At 41.3% G+C, this 15,738-nt stretch overlaps 1 protein-coding gene and 1 long non-coding RNA gene across 2 annotated transcripts; both read right to left on the bottom strand.

The window, feature by feature from the left end:
- Position 1: 1 nt before the first annotated feature.
- LOC124201952 lies at positions 2-5,198 on the bottom strand. The gene is made up of 8 exons (XM_046598216.1): positions 5,178-5,198; positions 4,827-5,032; positions 4,642-4,699; positions 4,481-4,587; positions 4,185-4,414; positions 3,950-4,124; positions 750-3,867; positions 2-679 (listed from the first exon to the last, which is right to left on the bottom strand). The coding sequence occupies exons 2-8, from the start codon at positions 4,979-4,981 to the stop codon at positions 245-247; spliced, it is 4,278 nt and encodes a 1,425-aa protein (XP_046454172.1). The 5' UTR covers positions 4,982-5,032; positions 5,178-5,198; the 3' UTR covers positions 2-244.
- Positions 5,199-5,579: 381 nt separating this feature from the next.
- LOC124202013 lies at positions 5,580-6,338 on the bottom strand. Its single transcript, XR_006877858.1, has 3 exons — positions 6,082-6,338; positions 5,826-5,985; positions 5,580-5,754 (listed from the first exon to the last, which is right to left on the bottom strand). It is a non-coding gene; the product is annotated as an uncharacterized LOC124202013 (long non-coding RNA).
- Between the last annotated feature and the right edge of the window lie 9,400 nt (positions 6,339-15,738).

Here is a 15,738-nt window from a genome sequence, read left to right as displayed (position 1 = left end):
ATGTTTTTTAAAGTTTTTATTAGACAAATTAGACAATTCCAGATTTCTTAACGACTCATCCAGTCGTTTAGTACAAGTAAGCTTTTTAAAAAAATAACCCTTTCATTATTTCAATGAAAACCAAAAAATTAAAATGAGACTGATGGACAAAGAAAAGTTGCTTAGTCTGAAGCGAAAATCATAATGAAACAAAAATGAAGTGATTGCGTTAAAAATAATCGCTGCGAGTTTCTCGTTTTAAAATTTACTTAAAGGACAAGCCTTCCGAAGCTAAAATTTCAGCAACCTCGGGAATACGAACGATGTACGTAACCTCGACGCGACTAACTACACTCACAGTTACCTTGCTGTTTTTTGGCAGGATGTCACTAAAACGAGTAACCAGGTCCTGCTTTACTTCTTCCATTGCATCTGTTCCTTCAAGGATGGCATGTTGTGCAAGATAAGGCAAAAAGTCGATAAATCTCCTCGGAATACGTCGAATGTCGTCAATGTCGATGATGTGGGTCTCTCCATAGTCAACTTGCATGCACATGTATCGACTACCAGCTGGATCAGCAATCACGTCTAAACATACTGATCGGGACCATTTGCCATCAGGGTAAAGTGCAAGGCAAATTTCGTTCAACTTAGGTCCATGTCCACGAGCGATAGCTTTTGCATAATCTTCCATTTCCTCCTGAACGCGGGAAGAAAATGAAAAAATTCTTATTTTTATGATCTGCAAATAATGGATGCACATACTATACCTCTAATTTTGCAAGTTTCTTCGATATCTGTTCATCTGCAGCATGCATCATAATCAGCTGAGGGCCGTCTACACACGTGACTATAGCTTCAAAAGATCCTTCTTCTGGCAGATCCATAAAAATACCATCGTCGTAGCTCAGATCACTCAAGGTATTGTCAACAGGGGCAACTTCTCCAGGTATATAAACATCACCAGGAGAGGCGATTTCAAGTTCAGGCATCTGGTTTGATGGGTGGCTCGTGGCATTGGTCAGTTGTTCCAGACAGTCAGCTATCTGTTCATTAAGAACTTCTCCATCTTGCATTAAGGTGCATTCTGTCCATTCAGACGTCGACGGCATTACAAACATCTTATAAAGTTTGTTGATGCAGTTTGTCAGCAACTCTTGAACGGTCGTGGGAAGAGAACCAGCAGGCCGTTCCACGCGGGCAAGAGAAACTCTTTTGGAGCAGGCAGGATAATCATAAAAGCAATCAGGAAGCACTCGGATTCCACTAAGGGATACTGTAGATGATTTTCCAACGTCGACAAAAATTATACTAATGGCTTCTCCATTAATATCGGTAATTCGAGCTCTGTATAAATCGCCGTCATCTGAGAAGATAGCAGCCACACAGCTTCCTATAGCTGGAACAGTTGGTAACTTCACACTGTAGGGAAAATATCCTTTGAGTTCTTTTTGAATCTTGGTAGTCAATGCTTTTGTTTCTTCTGTGTCCGCCCGAACGTAAATACAATCAAGGTCTTCAGCAGCAAGCGGAATCACGTTGCACGAGAATCCAACTTCCCAATTCGGCGAAGAGATGTAAGGTATAGGTAGAAGAGACAATTTTGGAGCAAGAGACACTTTTGGAGCAGGAGACGCTTCTGGCGCAGGGGACACTTCTGGTTCAGCCAAGAGTGAGGTCCACGGTTCTATCTTGACGATACAAGTTGGAACATTTTCTCCATCGAATTTGGCCAGAGCTGAGCCATCGGCCATTTTGCTAGTAATCTCTAGTGAATGGCTGCTATCTGGAAACAAACTTTCTTCCGCATATTGCTTCGTTGGCGAAGCAAGATTTCCAACAAGACTCAATCTGATAGCCAACATTTCATGTTGAAAACTCGCCGGAATAGGCTTCACTGAGACAACATTTTCGTCTTCATTTCCGAAGTCGACAAAGAGAACATTGTAGGAAGACTTCAGAACTTTGGTTACGCAGCCACGGTACCACTGGCTATCAGCAGAATAGACAGCGGCCACAAATGACCCAACGGTTGGCCTGAAATCGGGAATAGTTTCAATGGTGTCTGCAAACGAACTAAAATCAAAGATGGGCAAATCTTCCTCGCCGCGAACAAGCATTCCACTGAAATGGTCGCCTCCGTTTAGTGGCTTGGTGACTTGGAACATAACTTTTGAGCCAGCTTCAATAACTTCGATGACAGAATGGGCCTTTGGTGTCAATGGAGTGGAAGAAACTGATGGCACAGTTTGGTGGATAGGTAAGCTATTCGGACGAACGGGAACTGAAGGCATTGTTGGAGCACATGGTTGTATAACACAGGCATCATGTCGCAAAGCAGCTCGTGTTGGGGAATGTCCCGGAAATGATGTCTGCGAAGGTACCGTTAAAGTAGTTGAAGCCAATTCTTTTGGAGCAGCAGCTTGAACTGAGGCTTGTTGACTTCTTACTAAAGAAGATGTTGTGGTGGAAGTATTTGAATTGGAAGTACCACGGAACTGTGAGTGAAGGATTTGCGGCTTTTGTACCAACTGCTGGAGAATTGGAAGTGAAGGAATTCCATCAGCAGACGGAATACGATCCAACTCATCTGAAGCCTTTAAAATTGCTCTTTTCACGAGATTTTCATGTAATAGGAGAGAAACTAAATCAGATCCATCTCGGTTCTTCAGCCTAACACTCATAGCATCTGCATCCAACTGGACACACTCCATCAAGAAGGCTTGGTTTAATACGATGTCCTTGAATTTTCTATTGGTGTCCGTGTCCCAGCTGCTCCCGTTTACAGGAACAACGTCAGCCAATTTGACTTTGATGGCATAAAATGGATACTCACTGAGAGAGTGTTCCATCATTCGACAAAATTCAGAACTGTTGGGCATTTGAACCGTATTACCAAAATCGACGTAGCGGATTCCAATGCCATCCGATAAGACTTTCAGAATCTGGGCCCGGTTCCAAGAACCATCATCAGGGTAAAGTGCGACGCAAGGCATTCCTTCCACAGGGTTAATCAAGGGATTAGAAATAGCAGCTGATTTGTTGATGCTTTCCATCAATTTGGTGAGTATCTCTCGGAATGCATCATACTGAATGAAGAATTCGGATGGTGATTTGACAAAGCAGACCGAAACTTGCTGGGGCTTGTCAGATGGCAGTGTCAGTTTTCTAGAAGAAAACTCTGCTGCATAGATTTTCGCCGTCCTGGAAGTCTGAGGTTGTGACGCTCTGTTAGGAGACGATTCATTGGGAGTTCTTGGAATATTAGTTGCCATAGGAATATTGCGACGTTTGGGTATTGCTCCCAATAATGAATTATCATACTGACGCTCGCGTGACACTGGCTCACTGCCCACGGGTGATGCGCCGCTTCTCATATTGCTGTGTGGATGGGCAAGTCTGCTGTTTCTGCTGAGATTATTCAAACAACCTTTTGATGGTTGATCTTCGGGTGTTGTATGCGGGATGGCATGTGGACTACGTTCGGAATGAACAGGCACATCACTGATGTCCTGCACAATTCTCATGTCAGGAGAAATTGTTTTTGATCCAACATTGATATTACGATGTATCGTCACTGACAGATCTCCAGGTCGATGAATTGAAACCCCAGATGAAGCCCCAGATGGGTCTATTGGATGTATACCCTTAACTGTGCACGACTGAGGTCTGGTCAATTCAGATGCAACGGTGTGCTGCTGTCGTCTATTTCCTTCCAAGGGAACGCTACGGTCTTGCTGAATAATAGCTGAAGCTCCAGCGCTTACCCGAGGAAAAGAATTGTTGGGGTATTCTCGAGCACTAGCTCCCACTCCATTCCCAGAAGATGGATGCAGTTGGGTCGCTCTATTACCTTTGTCCGAATTCAGATTTGCCGGCTCCAGCGCCCTAATTTCGCCATAAACATAATACACCCTATTAGTACGTGCAACAACAGCTATCTAACGCATGAAATTTCACTAGAACTTACGGTGGAGGTCGACAAATAGACTGATGAGTAGGCCAATCACTCCCTTGGCATGCTCGAGAGCAGTACCGAGTCTTACAAATAGTGCAAACAAGGGGCGCTTCTGTTCCACAAACAAAACAAGGCAGAAATTCTTCAGTCGGGATTGTTGTAGAGTTATTGGTCATTCGAACAAGTTCTATTTATGAAGATTTCAAAGATTAGCATATTCTTCAATAAAAATTTTTTTATCACATACCCATTGAAGATTCTATGTTTCTATGAACAGGAGATTGCTTGGAATGAAAAGTTTGTATCCCTACACCAGAGGTTTGAAACATTGGTGTCTGTCTTTCGAAATCCGAATCCAGCATGAGACTAGCAAATTGCTGATACGGCATTTCTTCACTTTTACGCGACATGGCATAGGCCACCTCCCAGTTGAGAGGTGGTTTTCCGTCTAGCTCAACGATCGCGTTATCTGCTTCACTACAATTAGAGAAATAAAGATATTTAAACAGAAGATTTACATTTTATGCACAATTTAAGATTTACCATTGAGTTTCAAACTCCACAAATGCAATAGGTTGTTGACATTTGTTCCTGGTCCTGAATACAGAAAGTGGCTGACCGTAATTACTAAACGTGTGTCTGATTATTTCCTATGAATAAAGAAAATGTTATAAATAGGACATTTTTTTTTCTTAAATAGTTACCTCTGTAGTATGAGGATGGATTCCGCTAACAAAGAGCTTGTAGGATACTGCAGTTTTCCTAATTAACAATACATACATTATCTTAAACTAGTTTTTGCGTAGACAGTCTCTTTCATTAATCATGATTGTGTGAACTCTATCATCAATTAATTATTTAAAAAGAATTACTTAAATATAACACATACCTCATAGCATAAGGCACATTGGGAGGTAAATGTAATCTTGGTCCTGAAGTATAAAAGTTATCAACATAATCATTAAATCTTGGGTCAAATTCATCCCATTCTCCATTGCTTCGATCCACAATCCTTATTGGAGCTCGCTGAGTTCTTCGACTCATTTTGAAAAATGATTTTGTCTGCAATCTCCTTGCTTTCTGGTTAATTTTGTCCTACAAAGAATTAAAATATCAGATTAATGCTTATCGTGAACTTAACATATAAAATTTTGAGAAATAAAATAGGTAGAAATTTAGACACATGCAACAGGTTTCTGAAGTCTACAACAATGAAATCTAAATACTATATCCCCATTACGTCGTCATCTATTAATAAATTACGTAGAGTCACTGGGTCCACAGATAAAGACCACCTTTAACTGGTCGTATCTTATCGTGGTCTTTATCTGCTGTCATTACTTCGGGGAAATGTCATGTTGAAAGTAACGCTTGAGCGTTACTTTTGCAATTTAAAACGTTACTCTTTTGCAATTAAAAACGTCCGCATCTGGCAAAGAGCGTATCAGCCAAAGCGGCAAAAGTCCGACTGTGAACTGTGAATACAAAATGTTCAGCTTAACGACTAATTTTTTAAACGATTAAAACAAAATTGCGTTAGAATCTTGAATTAAGAAAAAGTCTTACCAGGTCCGAGATCGACCTGACAAGTCTATAGAATGTCTATGATTAACAAATCATGCCACTTCAGCACGTCTTCATACCTTTATTGATGTTCAGGTTCCGTTAGACTATCTGTTTGTGTAGACTTTTTATGCAGAAAGAAGAATCACAAACCAAGAGATGTTATAAAAAATAAGTTGTTTGAAGTTTGGGTTTCAGACTTTCTTTATCGTCATGCAGCTAAAATTCAACCCAGCTGGTGAAAAACACATTTCCTGTAGCAATAACCAAAAAGTAAACTTAAAAAATCAAAATCTTCAGTCTCCCATCAATACACTCATTTTACCCACGTCAAACCAAACTTATAAATTGGTCAATTTGCTGTTTTTCTTTTTCAGAAAATTAAAATATCTTTTCTTTAGTTCAAAAGCAGACGAGATAATCTTTCTCTCATTTCAGTTCGGTCCATGCGTGGTGATTTACGAATTTGGACAAGTCAACAAGTCCTAGAGATAAAATATTAAATACTTTCAGGTTTACATTGTTTAACATTCACCTTAACTAGATTTTCTTGTAATTTTTAAAGTTTGAACCCCAGTTACCACAAATTTTCCTCGAATTATTCACTATGACAATCCCTGGTCACTGTGTAACTGTTTTCTTCATCACAAGTTCGCAGCGTCTCACAAATCACACTCAGCCACTCACAAGTCACAACAAGTCAACAACCCCTACCGTTCCATCTATAACAAAAAAATATGTCTGCTACTCAGGCCACTAGTGCCACCTGCTGGTGGACGCATGGAACTCATCGTGAAGTATTGGCTCGAATTTCAACTGCGACAAGTTCGTGTTGCGAATAAGAGTCATGCTCGACGATTTGGATCAGAGTATTTCATTCAATTATCAACTAATAAAAACCTTAAAGTTGTTTTACACGTTTTCTTGCGCTGTGCTATGCGGTGCTATGCTGAGTATCAGCGTCACGACTCACCACGATTCACTGTCTTTTGCTGTAGCCTAATTGATGCTTTGAGCCAACGAGAGCCAAACCAACGGAGAACGCCGACGCCGAACGGCCCAAGTGAGCTTGACTTTTTACTTTTGCACTGCAAACGAACTTCCGTCATCCGTGAGAACTGGGAAAATGGTGCCGCCAAATTTAAAAGATTCAAAATAATTTCATTATACACGATAGATGTCGTATCGATAGGCAGTAGTATCATGCCCCGACATCTTTCGTGGCAATAGATTATTACAATCACTAGGTGGCGTAAAGTGAGTAAAATGTCGAAAATAAAAAATGATGAAGAAGATTGCAATTCCTTAATAGCTTATCAGTGGTGAAAGGAAACGCTTACAAAAACATTGAAGTGCAAGCGAAGATGGAGCACATCACTGCACACAAGTTACGGTGTACTTGATAGCCCTTGAAACTTAAAATTTTGTTGAACTTGTTGATGGAACGCGTGGAATGTTGTTGGTTCAATCGATCGATTTTTTATTTTCAAGTTTAATGGACACGAAGGACCCTAGAAAAAGGAAAAGCGTAAAGCCGGACAATAGAAACCGAATGAATGGGATAACTTTTTTTTTTTAAGAAGGCTTCTTGTAAAGATGTTCTTTCTTTTTTTTTATTATTTATCTATGTCTTATTATTATTACTATGTCGAGCACGACTGCGTAAACAAACATGCGCTGGCATTCCGCATTTCCTGACCCACCCACCCACACACACCGGATTCATCAAGACTTATTCCCGTCTTCCGATTCATTCAAATATATTTCCGTTCAATGACCGGGGTTTCCCTTTTAAAAAGTCAAATTCTAAAATCTAATTGCCATTAAATTTAGAGTAGAACAAGATCACAGACAAATAAGTAGGCGATGGTTGGCTTCACTGCTGGCTGCTTTTATTCTGTAAAAGATTGTCACTCGGAAGCCTCGTTTAAGCCAACCATGTCCTTGTGACCAAAAAAAATAAATTACAACCGAAAGAAAAAGAAAAATGTGGTTTCTGCTAAGCAAATGACAGATCTCTCCGCCGTGTTGTTCTCATTTCGGCGCTATTATTGCTGTTAACTCGGCGCGGGGTCGGTGTTCCTTTTTGTCGCCGTTAGACGGCTTCCGAATCCTTAGACGAACCAGCAGTGGCTTTCTAGCTGCGCGTCCCTCCGCCTTTTGACGGCCCCACTTAAGAGTTATAGGCGCTGGGCAAAGCAGAAGAAGCATAGTAGTCCAGCTTGATTTCTCCTGTCTAGCGGTTTGACGAGAGCCCTACATTATTCCCATTTTGTCTAGGTTTTTTGAATATTTTTTTTGTGTGTTACTGTGTGTTTTGGGGCGACACACAAGTAGAAAAGAGCGGCACGAGCCGCTTTGGTCGTTTCTTGGGATATTTGATTTTCAGTGGCTTCCACGAGACACTCAAACGGACGGAAAATTCTATTTTTTGAACCGAATATCATAGGACTCTTTCTCTATTTGATTTTCGGCTCTTCTTCTTTTATTCAAATACAAAGTCGATGAGATTTTTTGAAGGTAAAAGTGAAGGGGGCTGTTATGATGGCCATTATTCTAGATTTATTTGTCGGAAAAAAAAAAACGTTCCATGAAACTAATCGCGTGGGCGGATATTGTTGCCATTACCGAAAAGGTGAGATGAAGATGACTCGCCGCCCTGTCAAAACGATATGCGCACGTCAAAGATCATTTGTTACACTTGGTTTAGTTAGTTCATCAACAGCAAACGAGTTCGTTGGTTTAAGCCGCGAATGTTCAATTCCATGTGAGACTGGCCACATCGGAAGGAGTAAATAACTTGGCTGTCAGGAAATCCCAGTTATTATTCAACTTCAAATTTTTTCCATCCATATTCGGTGGTGGGGGGTATACTGGGCGGGGGTTAACCCCCCTCGCCATGTTATTCTATCTGGACTAAGAAAACTGGGAGAGAGTGAAAAAGGTGTGCGGGTTATTATTGGTTTCTACCCTCCACTCGAAAAAAAGAGAAATCTGTTGACTAAGAAAACAAGGTAACTGCCATCCGATTGGGATGATGGTTCGAAAAAATAAATAAAATGAAAAATTCTGTTGTTTCCATCTTCAAGTGTTCGGTCAATATAAATAAAAGAAAATTTTCTTTTTCTGAAGTGGTGAGCCCCAGGATTCGGTTTTGTTGTGGTAGGCAAGCAATCCAAATTTTCACCTTTATTTTTCATTCTTGGTTTGAATTTAAAAAAAGAAAAGAAACTAAACTGGTGGGGTAAAACAGACAAAATCTGGTGTTACCGAATTGATTAGCATCAGCCGGCCTGTTTCTCTCGACTCACATACATACACTGTATATTTAAGTAGGAGAAAGAAAAGATATGCACTATGCAGCCTCTGCGGGTTAGTGCCGATGCGGGCCGAGTGAACATGCGCAGGATGCGCTGCTCATCTTTCTCTCCATTTCACCCCGATCGATTTGGCTCGAAACATTTTTTTCCCCCCGTTTGCTCAACCAAAAAGAGTATATACATCTAAGCTACCATCATAAATTATAAAATCGGATGCGCCACAGCGTACTGCTGCACTAAGTTGATTAGAATCGAAGTGCTGCCGAGGGGACCGTTTAAGTTTGTCTCGTAGATGATAACTCGATCGCCCTTAGGTTTTCCGTAGTACCGCTATAACATTTTGAAAAAGGCGCTTTCGAGCTCCAGTTGTAGTAGGCGGAGGGAACCTATACCGTGTATACCTTATTTAGCGGAATTCGGTCTTACATACATACAGGAGGGTTGAGATGATGAAATGGGGAATTGTTTGGACGTGGAGTGGAAGGAAGTGGACGTCTCACGTCAAAAGAGAGCCAAGGATATAATAGCATTAAGCAAAGTTTGAAGTTGACTGAGGGATAGACTTTATGCAGGGGAAAAAAGGTAGATCATTTCGTCCGGCTAAATCCCCCCGCTGGTCATGACGGACGTCGGCCAGGAGCGCGTTCCTCCGGAAATGCGTGTTACGTTGGCATGGCAGCTCTTTATTTTTCAAGTTCTCCATCCGGATGATGAATTCCGGGCATCTCCCCATAGATACATATATATAGTACCTCTTTCCGGAATCCAATTTTCGGCTCCCTTTTTTCATTTCATTGTTGTGATTGCAATCATTTTCTTTTGAGCTTCCGTATATCAAAAGTGAGGTCTCAAATATGTGTAGCTATAATAAAGATCTTAGTCAACGAAAGTTGATTCCGTTGACTGAGCGGCGGTTATTGCAGCAGCGCGAAACGACTTTTTCCGCTTCCACGTTCTCTTATTCAATGTTGTTTTTTTTTCTTCAAAGGAATTATGAAATCGTAAAAAAAAAGTGCATTGCGCATTTTTTTTTTAGGAGATGGGGGTGACCATATTTCAAACGTTAAATCCACAAAATATGGCAACAAGACAAAATTAATGCGGCGATAAAAAGCGACAAATAAAATGTTGGAACCGGTCGTTTTCCTTTTTTTAAGAGTTTATTTATTTCCCTGGACCTTGCAAGCCACTGCCGACTGTGTCTCTATTTCCTGGATGAAAAATAAGAGAAGGAGAAAGAAGTAAACGGTTCACGGGTGGTATACTGGTAGCGCTGCCGCGTTTACCGAAGAATAACCGCCGAATATGGCTCGCGGATATTGATGGCATTCGTAAAAAAAAATTAAAAGGGGGGGGGGGGGGAAACAAGAAAGAAAAAGAAAAAAAAAACTTGTTTTTTAATATTTTCCCCCCTTCTTTTTAAATGGAAAAGAGAAGAACAAGTCTTGTACGTCGGATATGGGAGCTATAGGCATCATCCAAGCTGGCGTCCCTATAATATGCGCGCTAAAGGTAAAAACTAAGAGTCTAGTCGGAGAGTTCCGAAATACCGGAAACATCAGATGGCAAATGTGGGATGTGTGTAGTGTGTCTGTGTACCTACCAGAAGGTAAAGGGCAAGAGGGGGGTTTTAAAGGTACACCAGGGGGGTGAAGAAGAGAAGAGAAAAATACAACAACATAAAAAAATTTCCCCCCTCTCCATTTTGTCGTCTGCTGTGTTGTATTTACCTCTGGAGGAAAAAGAAATTTAAAAAAAAAAGATGTGTCATAGGGTTTTAGGTGTGTGTGTGTGTAGGGGCATCAGATAAGGTCCTTGGTCTTATATAGGACGCGCTTAACGTCAGAATAAAGTCAGATTATGTGCGGAGAGGAGTTCTTTCTTTTGCTGTCCTTTGGAAACACAGGGAATAGTTTTTTTTTTATTCCTTCGTATATATACAAAACATCAGGAGAGGGTCAACTAAACAAAAAAAAAAGTAGGGGGCGCAATCAAGGTGACGCTGTGTTACCAGTCTGCTTGCCCCGTATGGCATAGCGCAGGTAAAATAGCCCGTTATACAAGTCAGTCCCCCCCCCCTCTCTTATGTGGCTAGAAGAAGAAGAAGGAATACCGAGAATAAGAGTTCAAAGCTCACAGGTATACAGAAGAGAGACGAGTAGCATATGCTTGCCATTGCCGCCCTACTGCTGCTGTTGCCACACCACTCAATAATGTTTTTTAAAAATTTCTTTCATATTTTTCGGTATTTTTTTTTTTTATCTTCTCATTTCTCCTGAAGCGGCTCTTTTCTTATTGTTGGTGGTGTAGGAAACCATTTAAAGGTCCTCGACCACCAGGTCCTCTGAGGTCCGAGTTCGCGCTTTACATATGTGATGCGTGTTGGCCGCCGCCTCCCTCTCATCACCTGTAGCTAACCATAGATAGTCTTACATGTCTGCGTTGTGTATAGTACCGCACCGCAACAATTTGTCTTATTTCTTTTTTTCTTTTTTTGAAAAAAGAAAAGAAAAAATTTACTTTTCTTGGAGGAATAAACATCCGTGCCGCGCTTATATGTTGTTTACGCGCGTGTGTCTGGCGTTCGGTGCTGACCGCAATCGATGATAATTTGTTCTACCCCCCTCCCTTCCACCTTTTTTCCACCTTCTTCACCTTTTAAAAAATGACCGGCCAAAAGGTCCTCTACCTTCATTAAAAAAAAGAAGAGTAAGAAAAAAAAAAGAAATTATCGGATGAACCCATTTTTTTTGTTTTAAAAAAGGGGAATTGTTGTTGTTTTCGTCTTGTTGGGTGGTTAGGAGGGGCGAATTATTAATTGACGTAAATGAGGCGGCCTGAGCAACGGATAAGAAAATTGCATCAAAGGGGGTATTTAACACTTGGCAATCAAACATTTTACGAGTGGATTTTGTAAGTTTTGGATTTTTAAAAAAGAAAAGTAGTTTAACTCCCCCCTTTGCGTGTAATAAAACAGTATTTTTCCAAAGAAAACGAATTTTTTTCTTTTCTAAACAAGAAAGTTTTTTAAAATTTAAAAATTTTTGAATTCGTTGTTTTGACTTTGCCGGCGAAATGACTCCAATCCATCATCGACAAAAGTTGCCAGAAATACAAAAAAAAATGCAAAAGATATTTGAAATAAGAGAAGGTATCTAGAAAAACGCTGAAATTAGTAACGCCTACATGGGTTTACGATCAGCTTTTTTCTTTCTCTCTCTCTCTCTCTCAAACTTCAAAAGAAATTCATAAAATAGTTGAACGTTCCATCTTGTTTACGACGATCCCGACAGGTTTAACATATACACACACCGAAAAAAGTCAGCGCGCGCAAGTCAATGGAGACATCTGCACACACGCGCGTGAGGGTTTCCCCCGCGCTCAAACCGGCTCAAACATCAATTTCTACCTTTTTTTTTGGAAGAGAGACTGTTTTCTTGCCTATTGACGGTGATGAAAGAGCTCATTAACACACACATACTATATATAGGTACACTCACAAGAGTCTGATTTTTTTTTTAACCAGCCCATGTATAAGAGAGAAGGGGCAAGAATTATCGACAAGTTGATGGGGGATCCTTACACAAAACTGGTTTTGTCGGTCAAAGAAAACCTTTTTCCAACGGTCGCGTTCAACATGGGTCTTTGAAAAAAAGAAGGGGGGTTGAAATACTTTTGCTCGTGTTGGTTTGGCTGTGTGGCCGAGTCTACATCTTCCCCGGTGTAGGAAAAAGTTCCCCTTTTGTGCCGAGTCAAAAGGAGCCAAGGAGGGGTCCATTGGCTTGTACACTACATCGACATCAGAGAGAGTGAGAGAGAGAGAGGGTTGAATGGGTGACATCACATATAAGAAGAAGTCAGCACCTTCACGCCCTCCTGCCCCTTTTCATTGTGCGTACAAAAGGGAGAAATACGCCGAGCATCACGCCAAGAAAGAAGAGAAGAAATTCCCTTACTAGAGTTCAATGCTCAACTTGATTAGGTCCTCTCTTTTTCCACGACGACCCGGAAATTTTTTCGATTCCCCAAAAAAAAAATGTTTCCCCCTTTATTATTAGCTCTCGTTTTTAACATTTGATTTCCCCCCCTTATGTGACGCAACCAAAGAAGAATAAGTAATACACATTTTTTCGAGAGAGAAAAAGGGAGGACACAGAGCCGGAGAAATGTGTGATTCTTTTATGTAATCAAACCTCTCGCCAGCAGTTTTCTATTATATCATTGCCCGCCAAGTCCCTTGTGTGAATGTATGAACCCCCTTACAGCTGAGGATTCAACCCGCCCCGAAATTTCCATAGGTCAATAGAGACAGGAACTTGTTTGGTTCCTTGAATCTCTTTTAAAAAAAGAAACCATTGGGGGGTATATTATATGGATGCGGATGAACCAGTTCGGAATCGTTCGTTATACGGGGACGTGAACCATCCCTTTTTTTTCTTCTTCTCCTCGTTAGGATTGTATCAGTCCACGATGATTTTTGTTGTTGTCGATGAATGAAATTTGAATTTCAGATACACACTCATGGTGTTATAAGCTTTCCAGGCGCCTGTTTTGGGAGTTTCTCATCATTAATTTCACGTAGTCTTGACACCTAATTCTACGACTATACCACCGGTTGAGTCACATCGCCTCTGACTTCACACTAGTCCGAGTGATTGTGGGGACTTGGGGGCCTTTTGGGTTTTTAATTTATTGATAGAAAACTGTTAGAAAACACCAAAAGAAACAAAATTGTCAGATCATCGAGTCGATCGCGTGCCATCGCCGGTCTTCTTACCTGTGATATTCGTTAGTTTACGTATAGCCTGCGTCATGAGAGATCCAGTGATTGGGATACGTTGTTAACAATCTCGGTTTCTCTAGTTGGACAGTTTGTTTTCTCATTTGGTCGAGAAATGAGTGTGTTAAAAAAAAGAAAAAGAAAACAAGTTTGGCGTTATTCCATCTCTAGACTATGAAATAGATTTGAATGAATTCTTAATATATATTCCCATTCTGTTTTCTGGATTCAATTCATTGGATCTTATTAGCCCCATGCATTATTAATAGCCATGTTCAAACGTGTGACGTGATGTACTTTCAGTCTCCCATCACGGAAATTGATTGACAACTGCACAAATGAATGTGTCGTCCCAGGCCACGGGAGGAGGATATTACCACATGAATCGAACCTACTATACATAACGGGTCGACATATAACTTTTTTTTTTCTCCCCCCTATTGCTAACTGTAGGCTATCGGGGTCGATGTAGTTTTTATACGCCGATGAATCGCGTATGGTAATTTTTATCTTTTCTTCCTTCAAAAGGGGGGAGGAGAGGTACAGAGGCGAAAGGTAAAATATAAGAAGAGGGGGGCCCTGGCCATTATCGGTAGCAGGTCGACTGTACAATTGAGGTGTGGGCACTGAGCCGCGAGACGTACTGCAAGGAGAAGACACAGCACCCATCGAGCCTTGAGGAATAAAAATAGAAGAGGGTACACACACGTACAGTAGTATAGTTCCTTTTTATTCTATACATCTGTATGGTAGGGCTATATGTAGATGGACACCATTTTGATTCTGAGGAAAAAGAAATTGTTGAGCCAGGCCAAGATAGATTGGCAGGTCTACCCCCCTTGGATATCTACCATTTCTTTTTTCTCTTATGGTTTGTGTGTGCTGGGTGCGCCTATTTGAATGGCACTGGTGAAGCGTGTCTGGAGGAACGATTGTGCCCTATAAGGAGGTGCTACAACGAGCAGTAGCAGAGAGACACCAACAGACAAGAAGGAAAAAAAAAAGTCCAGGGTTGAGAGACAACTAGAAGAAGACGGGAGTATATGTAGAGGAGACCCCTGTTGATTTGAAAATCTACAGGAGCCCCCCCTTAGTTCCCTCCATCTATAATTCATTGGAAGGAAAAAGAAAGAAAAAAAAGTTGGGTCCCCCGGATCCAGTAGCCGCTTTTTTTCACTTGTGTGTACAGTATGGATTTCTCCGTCCATTCTATTCCACGTATACATGTATTTATAGGCCTATAGATCGAAAACGTCTTGGACAGAAATAGCCGAACCGGCACGGGCCGCCGTATCCATCTTCAGAAGGGAAAGCACCTTAGCTATATCAAAAACATTCTTAACTTTTTCCATTGCACGGATGGATGGCTGGATGGATGGGGGAGTTGAAAGGGCGACACATTCTCTCCCTCATTGTTTGCGTGTCGTTTCGCTTATAATATTTTTTCCTGCGTATTTATTTTCGGACTTGCGAGTTTGTTTTTTTTCTACCTTCGTCGCGGTCGGTTACGCGCGGATTACAAGGGCGAAGAGGGCGCGAGCCATTGGGAGACGTGTCGGGGGGGGGGGGGGGGGGGGGGGGGGTCGCCCATTCGTCATCTGTTCAGCGAAGGTTCAGCGCTTCTTTTTTTTAAAGTGGGGGGGGGATTTATTTATCACGCATCTCGTCACCGGGATCATCCGACTGTGTTTTTTCTTCTTTCCTACTCTCTTAAAAAATAGAAAACGATGATCTTCTACCCCTGGTGGCTCCTGAAAATGTACAAGGACCGAATTCAATGGATTTGGGTTTTACTGTCAGTCCCGCAGAGTGTCATTCGACATGCTGCATTCATCCTCTATTTTTCTTTTTTGGTCATTTTTGGGATTTGAGAGGTACGAAAAAAAGGCGGGTGATTTAAACGAGCCGATGCGCTACCTACCGTGCGCATTATTACAGTGTGCCATATGGGACTAGACATGGCGGCTTTTCTCTCCATTTATTATTATCAGCTATTTTCGCTATTATTGGATCGTTACAATGCGACGTAGAGGTGTGAGCCTCCGGCGGGGTGAAATGGGAAATGATACGGCAAGTCGCTGCCGTTTTCCCATTTTCTATTCTCGAAATTTTGAGGTTAAAAATAGAAGAATGGAAGG

The sequence above is a fragment of the Daphnia pulex genome, chromosome 2 (genome assembly GCF_021134715.1).
Source record: "Daphnia pulex isolate KAP4 chromosome 2, ASM2113471v1".
Classification (NCBI taxonomy): Eukaryota; Metazoa; Arthropoda; class Branchiopoda; order Diplostraca; family Daphniidae; genus Daphnia; species Daphnia pulex.
This window is presented reverse-complemented; position numbering and strand designations above follow the sequence as displayed.